Source organism: Delphinus delphis, chromosome 1 (genome assembly GCF_949987515.2).
Source record: "Delphinus delphis chromosome 1, mDelDel1.2, whole genome shotgun sequence".
Taxonomy (NCBI): Eukaryota; Metazoa; Chordata; class Mammalia; order Artiodactyla; family Delphinidae; genus Delphinus; species Delphinus delphis.
Window position 1 is genome coordinate 15709387 of NC_082683.1, and position 18112 is coordinate 15727498.

The 18112-nt window shown below is 47.0% G+C and overlaps 1 protein-coding gene across 2 annotated transcripts in view; it reads right to left on the minus strand.

Moving 5' to 3' along the window:
* Window positions 1-1157: 1157 nt before the first annotated feature.
* Window positions 1158-18112, minus strand: part of KIF17 (kinesin family member 17) — a 48340-nt gene continuing 31385 nt past the window's right edge. The window contains exons 11-15 of one of the 2 annotated variants that reach the window (XM_059995900.1): window positions 16818-17049; window positions 6022-6280; window positions 4839-4906; window positions 2864-2981; window positions 1158-1885 (exon numbers count right to left, since the gene is read on the minus strand). In XM_059995900.1, the coding sequence (XP_059851883.1) occupies window positions 1707-1885; window positions 2864-2981; window positions 4839-4906; window positions 6022-6280; window positions 16818-17049 (856 nt within the window). In that variant the 3' untranslated portion in view covers window positions 1158-1706. Of the gene's footprint in view, window positions 1886-2863; window positions 2982-4838; window positions 4910-6021; window positions 6281-16817; window positions 17050-18112 lie in introns of both variants that reach the window. The other variant, XM_059995819.1, reaches the window with a different exon arrangement.

Genomic DNA, 18112 nt, shown 5'->3' on the forward strand with positions numbered 1-18112 from the left:
CCCCAGCCCTCCTGCCCTTCTGCACACAATGCCACGTCAATCCACCAAGCTCAGACCTGATGGTGCCGGCCTGTTGCTGAGCAGTCTGCCACGGCTCAGGGGCACCCAAAGGCTATTTACTCAGGTCTCCACCTAAACTCATCTTGGCAGCCTCATCAGCTTCTCCATCCCTGCTCAGGGCTTCCATGGAACAGTTCTCCTCCCACCTTTAACATACCCTGAGCTTCCCCACCTCCTGCCTTTTGTTCATGCAGCCCCCTCCACCAGGAACCCTCTTCCCACATTCCCATCTTAAGCCCCGGGATCTTCTCCATCCTTTATGGTAGCCCTACCCTCTGCTGCTCCCTTCACAAGGGCATTTTGTTCCGCATAAAAACCTGATCTTACATCCTCTCGCTCAAGGTATGCACTGCGGCCTGACTTCCCTTAGACTGATCTCCGAAGTTTCCTAATCATCTTCCACCCTAGCTTCTCCAGGGCGTGAGCTCCTTGGCCCAGACATGTGGCTTGTGGCAGGTATCACAGTAATTAATACAAAATATGGAGGGGGAGGATTTAGGGGGACTAACACGGAGCACCTGCTATGCACTGGGAACTTTACACACTATCTTATTTAACCTTCACGATGACCCTATGAGGTTGGTATCCCCATTTTACAGATGAGGCTCAGCGTGAAATGAGGCTTAGGATAGCACCAAAGGCCAAGGCTTTTCCCTCAGATTGTGGGCCCCTCCCACAGGGCAGGCCTGGGGTACAATGGGCAAGGGGATGGGTCTGTCTTAGGCAGCTGGGGTGGCCTGGATTCATTTCTGGCCATGTTAGGACACGCAGTTCCAGCACAGCCCCTGAGGGCCATCAAGACCTGGGTCTTCTCTGGGCCTCAGCAAGATGTGGCCTCTATTTTCCAGAACAAGGACTCTGCTTTCCGGGGTCACAGATCCTTCGAGAATCTAACGACAGTTCACATTCACATGCTCTCCCCAGAAAAAAATGCACTTATACTCACAATTACAGGGGATTGCAGAGACCCTGGAGCCTACAGGCAGTTAAGAATCCCTGCTGCAGAAAGAGCTTCCCCATGAAGGCCAGGCAGCGGCAGGGAGGGGCCCCAGTGATGCTATCAGAGGATCAGAGAAGGGCAGTTCAGCAGCTAAAGGCAGTTTATTAGGGCAGCTTAATGTGGAGTGGCCTCCTCTGCGCCGCAGACCAGCTGAGCATAGGCAGTGCGGGAACAGCTGCTCCAGGACTCCTGTGCCCGTCCCACAGGGCTTCCTCACAAAGCGGGGCCTAGTAGGTGGAAGCACAATTTTCCATCGCCAAGACATTGAGCTTGACCCATGTGGAAGTCACTGTCCCACTCTATCGGGCTGCTAGTGAAGGCCTTGAGGCAGGGCTGGGGTTTCTGAGCCCATGGAGGCACAGGACAACACTGGTGGGCACAGTGGAGGGCAGATGAAAACGCTGACGTGGCGTGGAGAGCCAGAGCAGGTCTCTCCAAGGATGGTCCAGCCTCCGAGGAGCTCATGCCCTGGGCAGAGTGGGCTCTCTGGGTAGCAGGGAGGGGACTGTGCTTTCCCAGGGCCAGGGCCCCCTCGGGTGCCCCCAGTACTGTGGGGGGCAGGTGGGAGGAGACCTAGCTGGGCCTGCCCCGGAGGGGCCTGGCAGTCTCACAGAGCCCAAAGGCAGGGCAGCAGCAGGCAATGTGTTCACAGAGCCTCACCGCCAAAGCTGCTTTTGCTTTTCTTACGCCTGGCCTTGGTGAAGGGGATGTCAAGGGACTCAAGGCGGAAGGGCCGAGGCTGGGGCATTTCAGGGGCCTGGGTGGGTGAGACGGCAGAGCTGTTGCCAAGTGGGGAGCTGAGGCCTGGCGGCGAGCTGTGATGTGCTGTGGAGAAGAAGGACAGAAGCACTGGTGAGCCAGGAGCGCAGAGGATGGAGAGAAAAGACTCCGTGCATGCAGGGTGCAAAGTCTGGTCCACCCCCCACCCAGCCAGAGGCCCTGGTCCCGCAGCTGGGACCCCAGGCTCTGAGAAGCTGCTCTGGTTGAGGCCTTGGACCCAGCACTACATCTGCATCCAAGGGGTCTGGGCTGGGAGCATGGAGTTTTAAAGCCTCAGGCTGAGGCAGCCTGGACTGTCAAGCCACACAAGCCTGGTTCACACCCCTGCTCCACCACTTCCTGGAAGTATAACCCTAGGGAGCCACTTCTCTCCGAGCCTCAGTTTCCTCACCTGCAACATGGGCATGATGCCAACTACTCAACTGATGTCAGTTTCTTTCCTGTCCATCTTTTCCCTCCTTATTCCTCAACTCCACCCATTCTGTCTCTCAAATAACCTCTGTGTAGAACTGAGATTTGCTTTTTATTGGTATTTTATTAGAAGCTCTGTGGTCTTTGATTTTAGTTTTAAAAGCAGAGGAACAAAGTGATTTTCGATTCTTGCTTGTAAAAGTGTGTTTTGCTTTTGTGGTCCTGTTTGCCCCCACTTGGCTCAGTGGGAGAAAGTCACCGTACTGGCAACTGAGGAAGCTGGTGGCAACTGACCAAGTCCCAGACAACTCCAGGCCGGGGCCCAAGCTGTGTGCTGAGGACCTTCTGCGTGTCGGGGAGACACAGGATCCAACTCAGCACCTCCCCACCGGGAGATGGACAGAGCGGGGGAGGAAAGGGGAGGCCACGTACTGAGCACTTACCACCTCATCTCACCTGATCCTGAGGAGAAGGCATATCCCCCTCAGTTTACAGCTGAGGAAACTGAGGCTCAGAGAGGGAAAGGGGTTTCTGACCCAGGCCTGTGTGACTCCAAATCCTCCAGAGCTCTCAGGGAGGGCCTGGAGGACAGGAGCTGGGCACGGCACTCACCGAGGCTCTTCATGGGATCCGCACTGAGGATCTGGGTGGCCCGCTTGCGCCGGAAGTAGTTACTGGCGATGTTTTCACTGTCACTCCGACTGAGCATCAGCCTGTAGCGGTCTTCTTCCTGCTGAGATTCCAAATCCTCACAGGTTAAGACCCCTCGCTTGTGCAGTTCTTACCTGGGCCCTTACCCGAGCTTCAGCAGGCTCTGCCAGCCTGGGTGGCAGGGCTGCCCTGAACCTCACTGCCCACGTTGGTGTACCCTACACTTCAGACCCCAGACACTTGCGGTGGGATCTAGGCAGCTCGGGGCAAAAGGGTCACAGTCACCAGCCAGGCCTACACATGCTCCTCCCCAATTTCCACCCCCATCTTCCTTGGGACGCGAAGGGCCTTGTTCCTCCTGCAAAGCTCACAACAAGGTCCATCGGGGCAAGGACGATACTACACACCCTTAAACCCATCACAATGTATTCATAGAATAGGTAATACAGTACTCAGCTCATGAGCTCACTTCTGATCATGAGAACTGGAGTCCCAACATTTTTATCACCAAGGACTAGAATTTTTCACTGCTATAGTGGATTTCTTTTCTTCAGCCTGAATCTCTTCCTTCAGGGAACTACCTTCTCCCCCTTGACATGGCCCTGGTGGGGTGCTCATTCACAGCACCCGAATATCACCACTCCCACCTGCCCATCCCCTTGCTGCACAGCTGGACATGTGACCCAGACTGGGCCAATCACAGAACTACATCTTCTGGATATAGTCATCGGTCCAAGAGTAGGCCCATGACCCAGGCAGAGCCAATCAGAATCTTGCCGCAAGCACTGGTTTAAAGATGCTCTAAAAGACCAGGTCTCTCTTCCTATTGGATCACCAATTGCTAGCAGCCATCTTTCCTGCCACATGGAGAAAGCCTGCCTGAGTCCAAACCTAGGATTCCAAGTGAGACAGAGCCAAAAGGTCAAGAAACACACAGAACCAGGACTGGTTGAGCCCCTTGATCCAGCCATGCCTGAAACTGGTGCACTTAACATGAACCAATAAATTCCCTAGTTTGCTTACTGGAACTAAAAGTATTCTAATATAACCCATTTGTGGTCCCAGGTTAAGAACGGTTGTTTCAGGAACAATTTAACACTTTTTTTTTTTTTTTACAAAGTTAAGGCATCAAAAGCAGCCGGTCAGAGCTTTAACCAGCCTGAGTTGCTCAGGAGGAGATGCTTAGCTGGAATTCATTAACCTATGAGTGGCCTTATCGTGACTGCAAACGTATTTTCTGTGTAGGTTTTCCAAAATATCTGTAATGGTTTAAGGCAGGGATCAGCAAATTACAGCCTATGGGCCAAATCTGGCCCACAGACTGTTCTTGTAAAGTTTTACTGGAACGCAGCTGTGCTCATCTGTTTACATATTGCGTATGGCTGGTTTTGTGCTATCATGGCAGAGTTGAGTAGTTGTGTCAGAGACCATGTGGCCCCCAGACCCTAAAATATTTACTGTTTGGTCCTTTAGGGAAAAGTTTGCTGACCTCTCCTTTAAGGATATATATTTGTTGTAATACAAAACAAGGGAGATATGAAATAAAGTGACTTTAAAATCCCAATGACTGTTTATGGAAACTCTGAGGACGCTTTCAGTCCAAGGGTACCAGCTGGGACCAAGGGAACCAGAATGAACTCCTTGGCCACTGGGATTGAAGCTGAAGCTTCTGTCCTTCACCAGCAGGGTAGGCTGCCTCGAACCCCTGCTTTTCCTCTGGTCTTTATGCACATAAAGGGCTTTTGAATGAGGGCCAGAGGGGGTGGAGGGTCTGGGTGCAAAGAATTACACAGAAAGGGTCCTGGCTCAGCCCCCTACTTTAATCATGAGGTGGACAGAAACAGAGTCCAGTTTCTACAGCACCACTGACGCACTGCACCTTGGGGGCCAAGCCTGCCCGGTGCCAGCTCTCCCCTCGCTCTCCCAGAGACCTTACCGTGCCTGGTTCACTGTTGTCCGCTGTGGAGGTTTTGCGGGCTGATCTGTTCTGTAGCCCTGTTGAAACTGCTATGAGAAAACAGAAGCTGTGGTCACTGCTGCCTGGAATGAGGGCCAGAGGGACAGGGGGCTGGGCGCTCAGGCCTGGCTCAGGCTTGGAGCCAGGGGAGGACACCTCCCAGCCCAAGCAAGGGGATGGCTTTGGGAAACAGACAACAGGAGGGCTCAGACCAAAGAAGCCACTCCACTGTCTCCAGGCTAGGGAGCAGGTGGGCGCAGGGAGAAAGGCCACTCTGCCTGCAGACTGTGGGAAATGGGGCGGCTGGAGTTTCAGTAGGGATGGTGCCAGTGCCATCCGTGATCGTCAGAGATGTAGGACCTGGATGGATACCCTCTGACCAGGTGAGGACCGGTGCCGGCCCCGTGGGATGCAGGAGCCTGCTGCTCCCTGAATGGGCAGAGCCAGCACATGGCTGGCGAGGATCCACCGCAAGTCTGGCCCTACTCTGACTCAGTGGAGGTGGGGGAGCCTTCAAGATCATCTTTTCCAACCCCTTCTTTGTGAAGATCAGGGGACCAAAGCCCAGAGAGGGACAGTGACCAACATAAGGTCACACAGGAGGTCAGTGGCAAAAGCAGAAGGTGAACCAGGCCTGAAACTCTGAACAGCTCATTTCTGTCCCTGGCCTACAACTCACCGCTATGACTGTGATTTTGGATAAGTCACTTACATTCTCTGAGATTCCTCATATGTAAAACAGGTGTAAAACATCTTTGTCCTTCACAGGGTTATTGCAGGATGAAATAATGACAATGATGATCATGATACGAAAATGTACCACACGTTTAAAATGCGCCAGGCGTGGCTCTAAGGGTTTTACAGGTACTAACACATTTTAAGCCACCCAGCAATCTTTAAGGAAAGTGCTGTTATTAATCCCCATTTCACAGAGGAGGGCACTGAGTCCCCAAAAGGTCACACAGGGAATGGTGGAGCCAGAATTCCAACCCACATCTGTCTGACTCTTAGGTCCCCAACATTTTGGGTACCCAGAGTCACATGTCTGCTGTACCCACAGCCAGCAGGGAGAGGTGCATGGTCACCTGTCAGCCTGCAGGAGGGCAAACTGTGGAGAAGGACGGGGACAACTGCTGAGGGGCAGCGCAGCAAAGTTCCTGACCTACTGGGAGGCTGGTTTTTATGATGATGGGCTGGGGGATCTTCCAGAAGCCATTATCCTCATCCCAGCAGGATTCGCGCCTTATCTTCTCCAGGTTGCTATAGTTACAGTCCCGGCGAATCAGGGGCTGCACCTGCTCCAAGAGCTGCTGGAAGAGCATAAAGTCACGTTCCTGCCGACGGATGGTGGCCAAGTAATCGATCTTCTCTAGCTCAAACTCTGACTGCAGATCTTTGATCTCCACCTCTGCCGCCCGAAGCTAAAAACAAGGGATGACAAGCAGTGAGGAGGAAAGACATCGACACATTTCACCATCCATCTGACCTCTGCATCCGCTCCCTGCCCCTCCGGCCAGCCACTCATCCTCTGCTCACTGATCCACTCACCCATCCATTCTGATCTCCACCGTCTGTCCTGTCATCCTTCCATTGATTCATTCACCTTCCCTCCCACCTCTCCACTCAGTGTTTAAATGAGCACCTACAGGGTCCACAGCCCTGCAGAAAGCAGCAAGAGAGGCTTATCATCAACCCCCACTGCCAGCCCTCAGTCTCTATCCCACACTCATACATTTTATTCAGGAACCTTTTAGAAGGCTCCACACATAACACTGTAGTCACCACAGTCCTACAGGATCTCAGAGAACTGTACAAACTCTTTATCTAAAGAAGCAATAGGCATAAATTCTCAGACTCAACAGTCCTTGCTCTTCCACTGCCACAATCCTGTTATGATGTGACAAACACCAGACTTAAGAATCAGACCCACCTTGATTTAACCATGGGTTCCAGATTTTTTTTGATCTCCTGCCCAGGTCTGCCAGACTGGCCCTCCATACCTCCTAAGCATGGGGACTCCCAACTCCAACCAGGCCCTCCCTGAACCCCAAGACACCTTGGCACAATCTGTTTCCTCAAAGAGCAGGGGCAGTTTGATTAGTAAAGAAGACTGTTTTAAATTCATGGGAATAAGTTATAATAATAATATAATAATAAATAAATAAATAAATAAAATATATTTTTTAAAAAATTTAAAAATAAATTCATGGGAATGATAGTCACATGTAATCAACTGAGAACACAGGATGTCGGGTAGGACACAGCCATCAGGGAGGGGTGGGTACACAGGGCCTTCAATTAAATTAATTATGCTTCATGAATGTAGCTAGATAGTAGATACACGGCATTCATGGTAACAATCTTAATATATTATTGTACATTTGTAATCATCCACAATGGTTTTTATAACAGCTTTATTGAGATATAGTTCACGTCATACAATTCACCAATTTAAAGTGTACAATTTGGGAATTCCTTGGTGGTCCAGGGGTTAGGACTCCACGCTCTCACTGCCAAGGGCCTGGGTTCAATCCTTTAGCAGGGAACTAAAATCCCACAAGCCATGTAGCACAGCCAAAAAATAAAATAAAATAAAAAATAGGGCTTCCCTGGTGGCACAGTGGTTGAGAGTCCGCCTGCTGATGCAGGGGACACAGGTTCGTGCCCCGGTCCGGGAAGATCCCACATGCCGCGGAGCGGCTGGGCCCGTGAGCCATGGCCGCTGAGCCTGCGCGTCCGGAGCCTGTGCTCCGCAACGGGAGAGGCCACAACAGTGAGAGGCCCACATACCACAAAAAAATAAATAAATAAAGTATACAATTCAGTGGCTTTTAGCATATTCAGAGTTGTACAATCATCACCACCAGTCTACTTTCTGTCTCTACAGATATGTTTATTCTGGACATTTCATATAAATGTAATCATACAACACGTGGTCTTTTGTATCTGGCTTCTTTCAATGAACATAGAGTTTTCAAGGTTCATCCATGTTGTAGAACATGTCAGTACTTCATTCCTTTTCCTGCCAAATAATATTCCATTGTGTGGATATATCACATTATGTTTTCATTCATGATTGTTTTCATTTGCAGCTATAACAAAAAATGCGACTATGAACATCAGTGTACAATTTTTTGTGTGGATATATTTTTGTTGTTCTTGAGTGTAACTGCTGGGTCATATGGTAACACTGTGTTTAAGCAATTGAGGAACTTCCAGACTATTTTTCAAAGCAGTATATGAGGCCTCCAGTTTCTCCACATCCTCACCAACATTTGTTATTGTATGTCTTTTTTACTACAATCATCCCAGCGGGTATGAGATGGTATCTCACTGTGGGTTTGAGTTGCATTTCCCTAATGGCTAATGATGTTGAACATCTTTTCATGTGTTTATTGGCCATTTGTATATCTTCTTTGGAGAAATGTCTGTTCAGATCCTTTGCCCATTTAAAAATTGGGTGGTCTTTTTATTCTTGAGTTGTAAGTTTTTAAAATATTTTCTAGATGCAAGCATCTTATCATACTATATGATTTGAAAATATTTTCTTTCATTCTGTGAGATGTCTTTTCTCTTTTTTGATAGTGTTCCTTGAAGCACAAAAGTTTAATTTTTTTTAAATACCTGCTGGTTCTTTTTTTGTTTTACTTTGTTGTGTTTTGGCTGCACCCTGCGGCTGGTAGGATCTTAACTCCCTGACCAGGGATTGAACCTGGGCCCTCAGCAGTGAAAGTGTGGGGTCCTAACAACTGGAGCGCCAGGGAATTCCTACAAAAGTTTAATTTTGATTAAGTCCAATTTATCTTTTATTCCTTTGTTGTTTGTGCTTTTGGTATCATACCTAAGAAAGCATTACCTAATTAAAGGTAATAAAGGTTTAAACTTGCATTTTCTTCTAAGAGTTTTATAGTTTTTCGCTCTTCTATTTAGGTTTTTGACTCATTCTGAGTTAATTTTTGTATACTACATGAGGTTGGAGTCCAGCATCTTTCTTTGGCATGTGGGTATCTAGTTGTCCCAGCATCATTTGTTGAAAAGACTATCCTTTCTCCATTGAATCATCTTGGCACCCTTGTTGAAAATCAACTAACTGTAAATGTGAGGGTTTATTTCTAGACCCCCCAGTTCCATTCCACTGATTCTATATGTCTGTCTTTACACCAGTACCACTCAGCCTTGATTACTGTAACTTTGTAGTAAATTTTGCATCAGGAAGTATGAGTCCTCCAACTTTGTTCTTTTCAAGATTATTTTGGCTATTCTGAGTCCCTTGAATTTCCATATGAACTTAAGATCAGCTTGTCAATTTCTTCAAAGAAGCCAGCTGGTTCTTTGAGAGTGATTGCCTTGAAATCTGCAGATCAATTTGAGAAGTATTGCCATCTTGTCAAAATTAAGTCTTCCAATCTATGAACATGGTATATCTTTCCATTTATTTAGGTATCCTTTTCTCTCTCTCTCTCTCTCTCTCTCTCTCTCTTTTTGGTCACACTGCGCAGCATACAGGGTATCTTAGTTCCCTGACCAGGGATCGAACCCATGCCCCTTGCAGTGGAGGTGCAGAGTCTTAACCACTGGACCACCAGGGAAGTTTCTATTTAGGTATTCTTAATTTCTCTCAACAATGTTTTATAGTTTTGGGAATATAAGTTTTGTACTTCTTTTGTAAAACTTTTTCCTGGGCTTCCCTGGTGGTGCAGTGGTTAAGAATCCACCTGCCAATGCAGGGGACACGGGTTCGAGCCCTGGTCCAGGAAGGTCCCACATGCTGTGGAGCAACTAAGCCCGTGCGCCACAACTACTGAGCCTGCACTCTAGAGTCTGCGAGCCACAACTACTGAAGCCCATGTGCCTAAAGTCTGTGCTCTGCAACAAGAGAAGCCACCGCAATGAGAAGCCCGTGCACTGCAACAAAGAGCTGCCCCCACTCTCCGCAACTAGAGAAAGCCCATGCGCAGCAACGAAGACCCAATGCAGCCAAAAATAAATAAATAAAATAAATTTATTTAAAAAATTTTTTGCTAAGTATTTTATTATTTTTGATGTATTGTAAATGAAATTGTTTTCTTAAATCTATTTGCAGATTATTCACTGCAAGTGTACAAAAATACAACTGCTTTTTCCTTATTGATCTTGTATCCTGCTGAACTTGTTCATTGATTCCAGTAGATTTTTTTAGTGGATTCCTTAAGATTTTCTATATATAAAGATCATGTCATCTGCAACTAGAGATAGTTTTACCTATTCTTTGCCAATCTAGATGCCTTTCATTTCACTTTCTTGCTTAACTGCCCTTGCTAGAACCACCAGTCCAATGTTGAACAGAAGTTGTAAGAGCAAGTACTCTTTTCTTGTTTCTGATCTTAAGGGAAAAGCATTCTGTCTTTCACCACTGAGTATGATGTTAGCTGTGAGTTTTTCATGCCCTTTATCAGGCTGAAGAAGTTACCTTCCATTCCTAGTTTGCTGAGTGTTTTTATCATGACAGGTTTTGAATTTTGTTAAATGCTTTTTCTGCATCTATTAAGATGATCATGTAGATTTTGTCCTTTATTCTATTGATATTACATTAATTGATTTTTGGATGCTAAACCAACCTTGAATTCCTGGGATAAATCCCACTTCAGCATGGTGTATAATCCTTTTTATATGTTGCTAGATTTGGTGTGCTGGTATCTTGTAGAGCATTTTTAATCTATATTCATTAAAATATTGGTTTATAGTTTTCTTGTTATGTCTTTGTCTGGTTTTGGTATCAGGTGTTACTGGCCCCATAGAAAGAATTGAGAAGTGTTCTCTTCTATTTCATAATGATTTTTTAAAATACCTTTGTCAGCCAACAGCCTTCATTTCACAAACAAAATCCAGTTAGAAGATATAATGGAGGGGACGACTTCCCTGGTGACGCAGTGGTTAAGAATCCGCCTGCCAATGCAGGGGACACGGGTTCTAGCCCTGGTCCAGGAAGATCCCACAGGCCACGGAGCAATTAAGCCCGTGTGCCACAACTACTGAGCCTGTGTGTCACAACTACTGAAGCCTGCACAGCTAGAGCCTGTGCTCTGAAACAAGAGAAGCCACTGCAATGAGGAGACTGCACACCGAAACAAAGAGTAGCCCCCGCTCACTGCAACTAGGGAAAGCCCGTGCACAGCAATGAAGACCCAACGCAGCCAAAAATAAATAAATAAATTTTTTTTTAAAAGTTATAATGGAGAAGGATACCCCATAGAGGAAAGCAAATAAAATAAAATATCTAAGTGTAAAACTAACAAGATATGTCTAAAACCTATATGAGGAAATCTATAAAATTCTCCTGAGTGACATGAAAATTGATTTGAACTAATAGAAAGATATGCCATGGATGTTCCTGAACAGGATAACTCAACTTCATAAAAATGTCAATACTCCCAAGCTAACTTATAAATATAACATAATTCTCCCCAAAATTCCACCCGCTTTTTTCTTTTTCTTTTGAGCTAACCCAATTGTTTATAAAGTTCATTTGGGGTGGGGGAAGCAAACAAGAAAGAATAGCCAGGTAAAACCTGGAAAAGAAAATCACTAAGCGAGGATTATGAGATTATAAAACAGGTTATAAAGCCTCAGAATTTTAAACAAAGTAGCTGACACTGGTACATGCACAGACATGAGCAAGAGAAATGAACAGAAAATCCAGAAACACATCTAAGTACATACAGAAACTTACAGATACAGAAACTGTGTCTGTACAGAAACTTACAGAAACTTAGGATACAAAAGAACAGCACTGAAGTCAGTGGAGAGTAAATGGACTTTTCAAAAAATGGTGCAAAAGATAATATTGAATCAGCTCCTCACACGTGCACCACAATAAATTCCAAGTGGATCAGAGATTTAAATGTAAAAACAAAAAACCCCATACAAGTTCTAGGAGAAAACACAAGTGAAGATTTCCAGCTATGACTCAAAATCTATATGCAATAATTTAAAAGTTACTCAACTTGACCAAAAAAAATTTTATGGAAAAATACCATAAAGCATAGTAAAAAGTGACAATAACAAACTAGAAGAAAAAAGATTTCCAACTTATCTCACACACCAACAGTTAATATCGCTAATATAAATTATAATACTTCTATATAAAGAGCTCCTACAAGTAGAGAAGAAAAAGAACTACCATCCTGTGAACACAGTTCCGAGAATAAAACCTGCAAACATCCCTAAAACATATGAAAAAATACTCAACCTTGGGCTTCCCTGGTGGCGCAGTGGTTGAGAGTCTGCCTGACGATGCAGGGGACGTGGGTTCGTGCCCCGGTCTGGGAAGACCCCACACGCCGCGGAGCGGCTGGGCCCGTGAGCCATGGCCACTGAGCCTGCGCGTCCGAAGCCTGTGCTCCGCGACGGGAGAGGCCACAACGGTGAGAGGCCCCCGTACCGCAAAAAAAAAAAAAAATACTCAACCTTGCTCACAGTATAAAAAATGCAGATTAAAACTGCACTGAATCATAAAATAAATGTCTTGGGAATGTAACACAGAGCATGGAGACTACAGTTAATAACACTGTGTTGCATATTTGAAAGTTGCTAAGAGAGTTGATCTTAAAGGTTCTCATCACAAGAAAAAGAATTTGTAACTGTGTGAGGTCACGCACGTTAACTAGACTTATTGTGATGATCATTTCACAATATGTACAAATAATCATTATGTTCTATACTGAAACCAATATAATGTTATATGTCAATATATCTCAATTTTTCTTAATGTAAAAAAGGAAACTATGGACTTTCTTGGTGGTCCAGTGGTTAAGACTCTGGGCTTCCACTGCACGGGGCGTGGGTTCCATCCCTGGTCAGGGAACTAAGATCCCGCGTGCTGTGCAGCGTGGCCAACAAATAAATAAATAAATAAATCTAGGGGGGATAATGTGAGGACTCCATATTTTTTTTAAAAAAAGAAAACTACACTGAGGTACTACTTCTTGTCTATCAGAATGTCAAAAATCCAAAAAATTTTCAGTATAACCTGTTGGTGAGGCTGTGAGAAAACACACGCATGCGTGCTAGTGGAAGCGCAAAAGGACACAGCCCCCATGGAGGGAAGTTGGCAATATCTAGCAAAATCACACATGTATTTACTCTTTGTCCCAGCAATCCCAATTGGAGGAATTGATTCCAAAAGAATCTACCAAAAATATAAAAGCAGTATGCACAGACTTTTCACTAGAGCACCCCTTATTGTAGCGAAAGATCGGAAATGTCCATCATGACTTTTTTTTTTTTTTTTTTTTTTTTTGCGTTACGCAGGCCTCTCACTGCTGTGGCCTCTCGTTTTAGAGCACAGGCTCCGGACGCGCAGGCTCAGCGGCCATGGCTCACGGGCCCAGCCGCTCCGTGGCATGTGGGATCTTCCCGGACCGGGGCACGAACCCGTATCTCCTGCATCAGCAGGCGGACTCTCAACCACTGAGCCACCAGGGAAGCCCCCATCATGACTTTTGAGTAAACAATGATACAGCCTCACGGTGGAGTACCATGTAGCAGTAGAAAGGAATGAGGACTATTTCTAGATATTGCTATGGAGTGATCTTCAGGATATATCATTATGTGAAAAAAAAAAAAAAAAAGCTAGGTGGGGGAAGTGTGTATTGTAGCTACTTTTATCCAAGAAGGGGGAGGATATGTATGGGGAGAGGGACGGGTGTACACACACACACACACACACACACACACACGTTTGTTTGTATTTTTAAAATATATACACAGATACCTAAATCTGAATCTCCCCAGAGAGAGCCTCAGAAAAACATACAGAACAATGAGGAGAAAAAATTCAGCAGACAGCTCCTAGCCCACCCCACAGGGGGATAAGTGGAGGGCACCCAGGAAAGCATGGAGTGGAAGGACAAGGTGACAGAAGGCAGTTAAATCACTCCCCAAAGAGAAAGCCCCACTCTGACGGTGGGAAAACACTGAAAACAGATCTGACATTGGGAAATTGATAGGAGAGACTGAAATGTGTGCAGGACTCAAACTATTAGTCTCTCTAAGGCACTGCTCTGGAGGTCACTTAGAGAGCACTTAGAAGTGGGAGATGCCCCTTGAAGTGGAAATTAAAAATCCTGCAGAAATAAGAGAAAATTACAAAAGAAGCAATGGCCCCTCTCACCAAAATAATTAATTAATTAAATAATTAAATAATAATTAAAAAAACTGCTTTGGAAGGCAAGATTTTTGCCCCTATGATTTTCATTCCCTGGTGTTATGCCTGTGAATATGTTATCTTAAACGGCAGAAAGGACTTTGCAAATGGAATTAATGTTATTAAATCAATTGACTTTAAAATAGGGAGATTATTCCGCATTATCGAGTGGGTCCAAGGTAATCAAGTGTGGGAGAGGGGGGCAGAGAGATGGGCAGAAGAGGTGCATTGGAAGGGAGGCTTCACAGAAGTAAGTTAGGAGGAGAGTCAAAGAGATTGGAAGCAGGATTCCCTGGTGGTGCAGTGGTCAAGAACCCGCCTGCCAATGCAGGGGACACGGGTTCAAGCCCTGGTCTAGGAAGATTCAACATGCCGCGGAACAACTAAGCCTGTGTGCCACAACTACTGAACTCGCGCGCCTAGAGCCCGTGCTCTACAAGAGGGGCCACTGCAATGAGAAGCCCACGCGCCGCAACGAAGAGCAGCCCCTGCTCGCAGCAACTAGAGAAAGCCCACGTGCATCAATGAAGACCCAATGCAGCCAAAAATAAATAAATAAATTTTTTTTTTAAATCCATTTTTAAAAAAAGGGATTGGAAGCAGGAGAGGGACTCTATCGTCCAGGCTGTCTTTGAAGGGGGACAGGCGCCAGGAAATGCCGGCTGCCTCCAGAAACTGAGAATGACCATGGCTGACAGCCAGCAAGGAGATGGGAACCTCAATCCTACAGCCACATAGCAATAAATTCTGTCAGCAACCTGCAGATGGATTCTCCCCTAGGACGTCCAGAAAGAAATGCAGTCCTGCCATACCTTCAGTTCAGCCTTGTGGAATTCTAAGCAGAGAAACCAAGCCACGCTGTACCTGGAATCTGACCTACAGAACCGTGAAATAATATATTTGTGTTGTTTCAGGCAACTAAATGTGTGGTAATTTGCTACAGCAGCCATAGGACACTAATGAAAAGCTCTATGTAAAGCTGCGCTTCTGTACGGCCAGAAGAGCGTGCTATCAAATAGGAAAGCCCAGCTAGGCACCCCGAACCTTTACCTCTGTATGGCTGTTAGCATAACTGATGCCATCCTGGGCTCGTTCAGTTCCTCCTGTCCTTTCACGGACCCTACCTAGGGCTGTACAGGGTAGTAAATCTCTTCTGTGTGGGGCTTTGTAGTTCATAGATATTGTTTAATTACGATGAGGTCCAGGTAGCCTCTATGCTCTGGTAGTCTCCAAACAATGACGAAGACCTTCCCTGACGTATTCCCACTGCGCACAAGACTAGTTACCCATTCATAAATCTTGACTTAAAAGTGCTCTTCCTGTTTTCAAGTACCTACCCCCACACGCTACGTAAATACAGAATTGTCCCAACGCCCCCTCGGTGCTGCGGAGCGCAGCCGCGAATGCTCCCGAATTGTCACCTGCCCGGTCCCACCCTGTGAGTACCGCACCCTATAATCAACGGATCCATTGATTATATGCAGCTGCCTGCCTCATTCTTCTGTCCCAAGGTATCTTAGTTTGGTGGGTACTTTTTGTTCCCTCCATCCTCCAACAACGTCTGCATTCAATTGTCACTGAGAGTGCAGAAAAACAAGACATTATGAAGTAAACAGAAGAGAGCAGATGTATCTAATCAAAGCTACCATAAGATACAGAAAATGAAAATCACAGCATTTCAGCAGAAGAAAATTCCCCCCAAAGCACAAGCACACGGAACCAAACGGATTAAAAATATAACTCAGCACCCCAGTGTGGACAAAGTTTCCTTAAACAAGCACTCACAGATGTGAAATTTTCAAATCAGAAATCCAAAATCTTGAAATGGACAAAAATGAGGAAGACGTCAAGTGGGACATTAACACAAAACGAGGAAAGAATTTTTTAAAAACTTAAGATATGTAGACCAAAGTACAAGAAAGACCAAATTCAACTAAGGACATAAAGGGTATTAAGAAAAGGCATGAAAACAGCCAAGAAAAATTTAAAACTAAAGACGTTTAAAGAGGAAAAAGTATCATCTTTATGCTTTGGCAAGATCCCTTGGTCGCCTGTGTTGAGTGGGGATGGGGGGGGAGCAGGTGGCCAAGGAGGACATTATGAGGCCCAGGTCACCCGGAGGATGCTCTGAAGGACATAGAAGTGTCTGTCACAGATGGCAGAGCCTCATTCTCCTCTTGTCCTCACTCCCCAAGCTCAGCCAGGTAGCTGCCTTTCTGTTCCCCGAACCTCGGACCTCATTCCGGGCACTGGACGGTCTCTCGGCCCAGACCGCTCTTCCATCAGGTCCCACCACCTCCACCAGAACGGCCCTGTCCCCACCATCTACGGTGGCCCCAGGAACTTCTGGGGTTCTGCTAATGCTCGGTGCCTCCGTCTGGGTGCTGGTTGCACAGGGCACTCACTTTGTGGAAATGAATTCAGTTTTGCATTTGTGATTTGGGCATTGGTACTTAAAAAAAGTAAAAACATAAAAATAAAGCCGCCCCTACCTCCTGCCCCCCGTTCTCTTCATCAGGCTACCCCTCCCTAGAGTCTCTTGCTTCTTTCTCTGCTACGTTGTTTCTTACACACACACACTTCCCCTGGAACGCGAGCTCCAAGAGTGCAGAGACGCACCTGTCACCGTGACAGCTTCCAGAATAGGGTGTGTCATACAGCAGGTACCGAATACATACACGCAGGTGTCAAGACCGGGTGTGAAGGCCCCGCCCAGCGTTGCCTGCGTGTGGGGGCGGGGCCAGCGGGGGCGCGGCCTGAGCCCAGGGCCTCACCTTCCTCTGCATCTTCTCCAGCAGCTTGCTCTTGGCCCTCACTTCCTCCTGGATGGAGTCGTAGACGTTGAGCAGCACCCAGTCCCCGCTGTCCTCGTCTGAGTTCTGCAGAGCCGCCACCAACTGCTTCTTGCGCTCGTCTGCATACCGCTTCCGCCGCCTGTGCTTCTCCTTCAGGTCCTTGTTCTTGGCCTGCTCGCCCCCGACCACCTGCTGCTCCAACAGCTGCAAGCTGCCCTCGTGGAGGAGAAAGCAAACGTGACACAGTCTACCGATCACTGAGCACTGGATGTCCAGCCTGATCTCATCGACTCCTTCCAACAACCCCACTTCACAGACACGTAAACTGAGGCCCAGAGAGGTGAAGCTGCTGGCTTGGAATCAGACCCGGCATTCCTGCCAGATCTCCCTGACTCCAAGCCTGTGTGCTCAGCCACCCAGCTGGTTCTGCCCCACAGGAAGGGCGAGAGTCTCGCTCTGGAGCCAGAGCTGCTCCACCCGCCTCCCACCTCCTGGGACTGACGGTGCCACCACAGGGCAGGCTCGCGGCCATGCTCCCAGGCAACCTCAGGGATCAGAATACCCCTGGGTTGTGGAGAATGTTCCATACAGTCAGTGCATAATGTTTAATCAGGGAACATTAAGAACAGTTCGTTTTTTTAAATATTTGTATCTAAAATGCTAAAAAAATGTTTAGAGTTTTGCCTTTAAAAGTACAAATTTGAAATAACTACAAAGGCTTATGCAGAACTCCCTACTCTCTAATAAAGCACAACAGAGGTATTTTAGACTCTGCCTCTTTCCAAAGGGACATAAGGGGAGTATAACTAAAGACATTCCCAGGCTTCATAACAGGATAGGAGATCATGCTGAAGGGAAAGGACGGAACCACGCAAACTGAGCAGCCGGGCCCAGACCCGTGTCAGGCTCAGTTCTCGGCTTGACGGCAGCCAGGATTCAGGGGAGTCACATCCAATTCACTGCTCTGCTTAAGACCCTTGCAGGGTCCCCATCAGGATGAAGCCCAAGCCCCGGGGGCACAGAGGGCCTCCCTGTCTCACCTCCCTCTGCCCCCACCACCCCTAACTCACTCCAGCTTCAACTCAGGGCGGCTGCTTCTCCAAACACCCAGACTGTTTCCACCCCCTGCACCTTTGTGCCACCTTAGGTGTGCCCCATACCTCAAATGCCACCCCTGAGGCATCTTCGTGCACACCTTATTCAGGTGTCCCCTCTTCCGAGAAGCCCTCCCCGACCACACTGCAGACCACACAGTGAAAATCGCCACGTGTGCC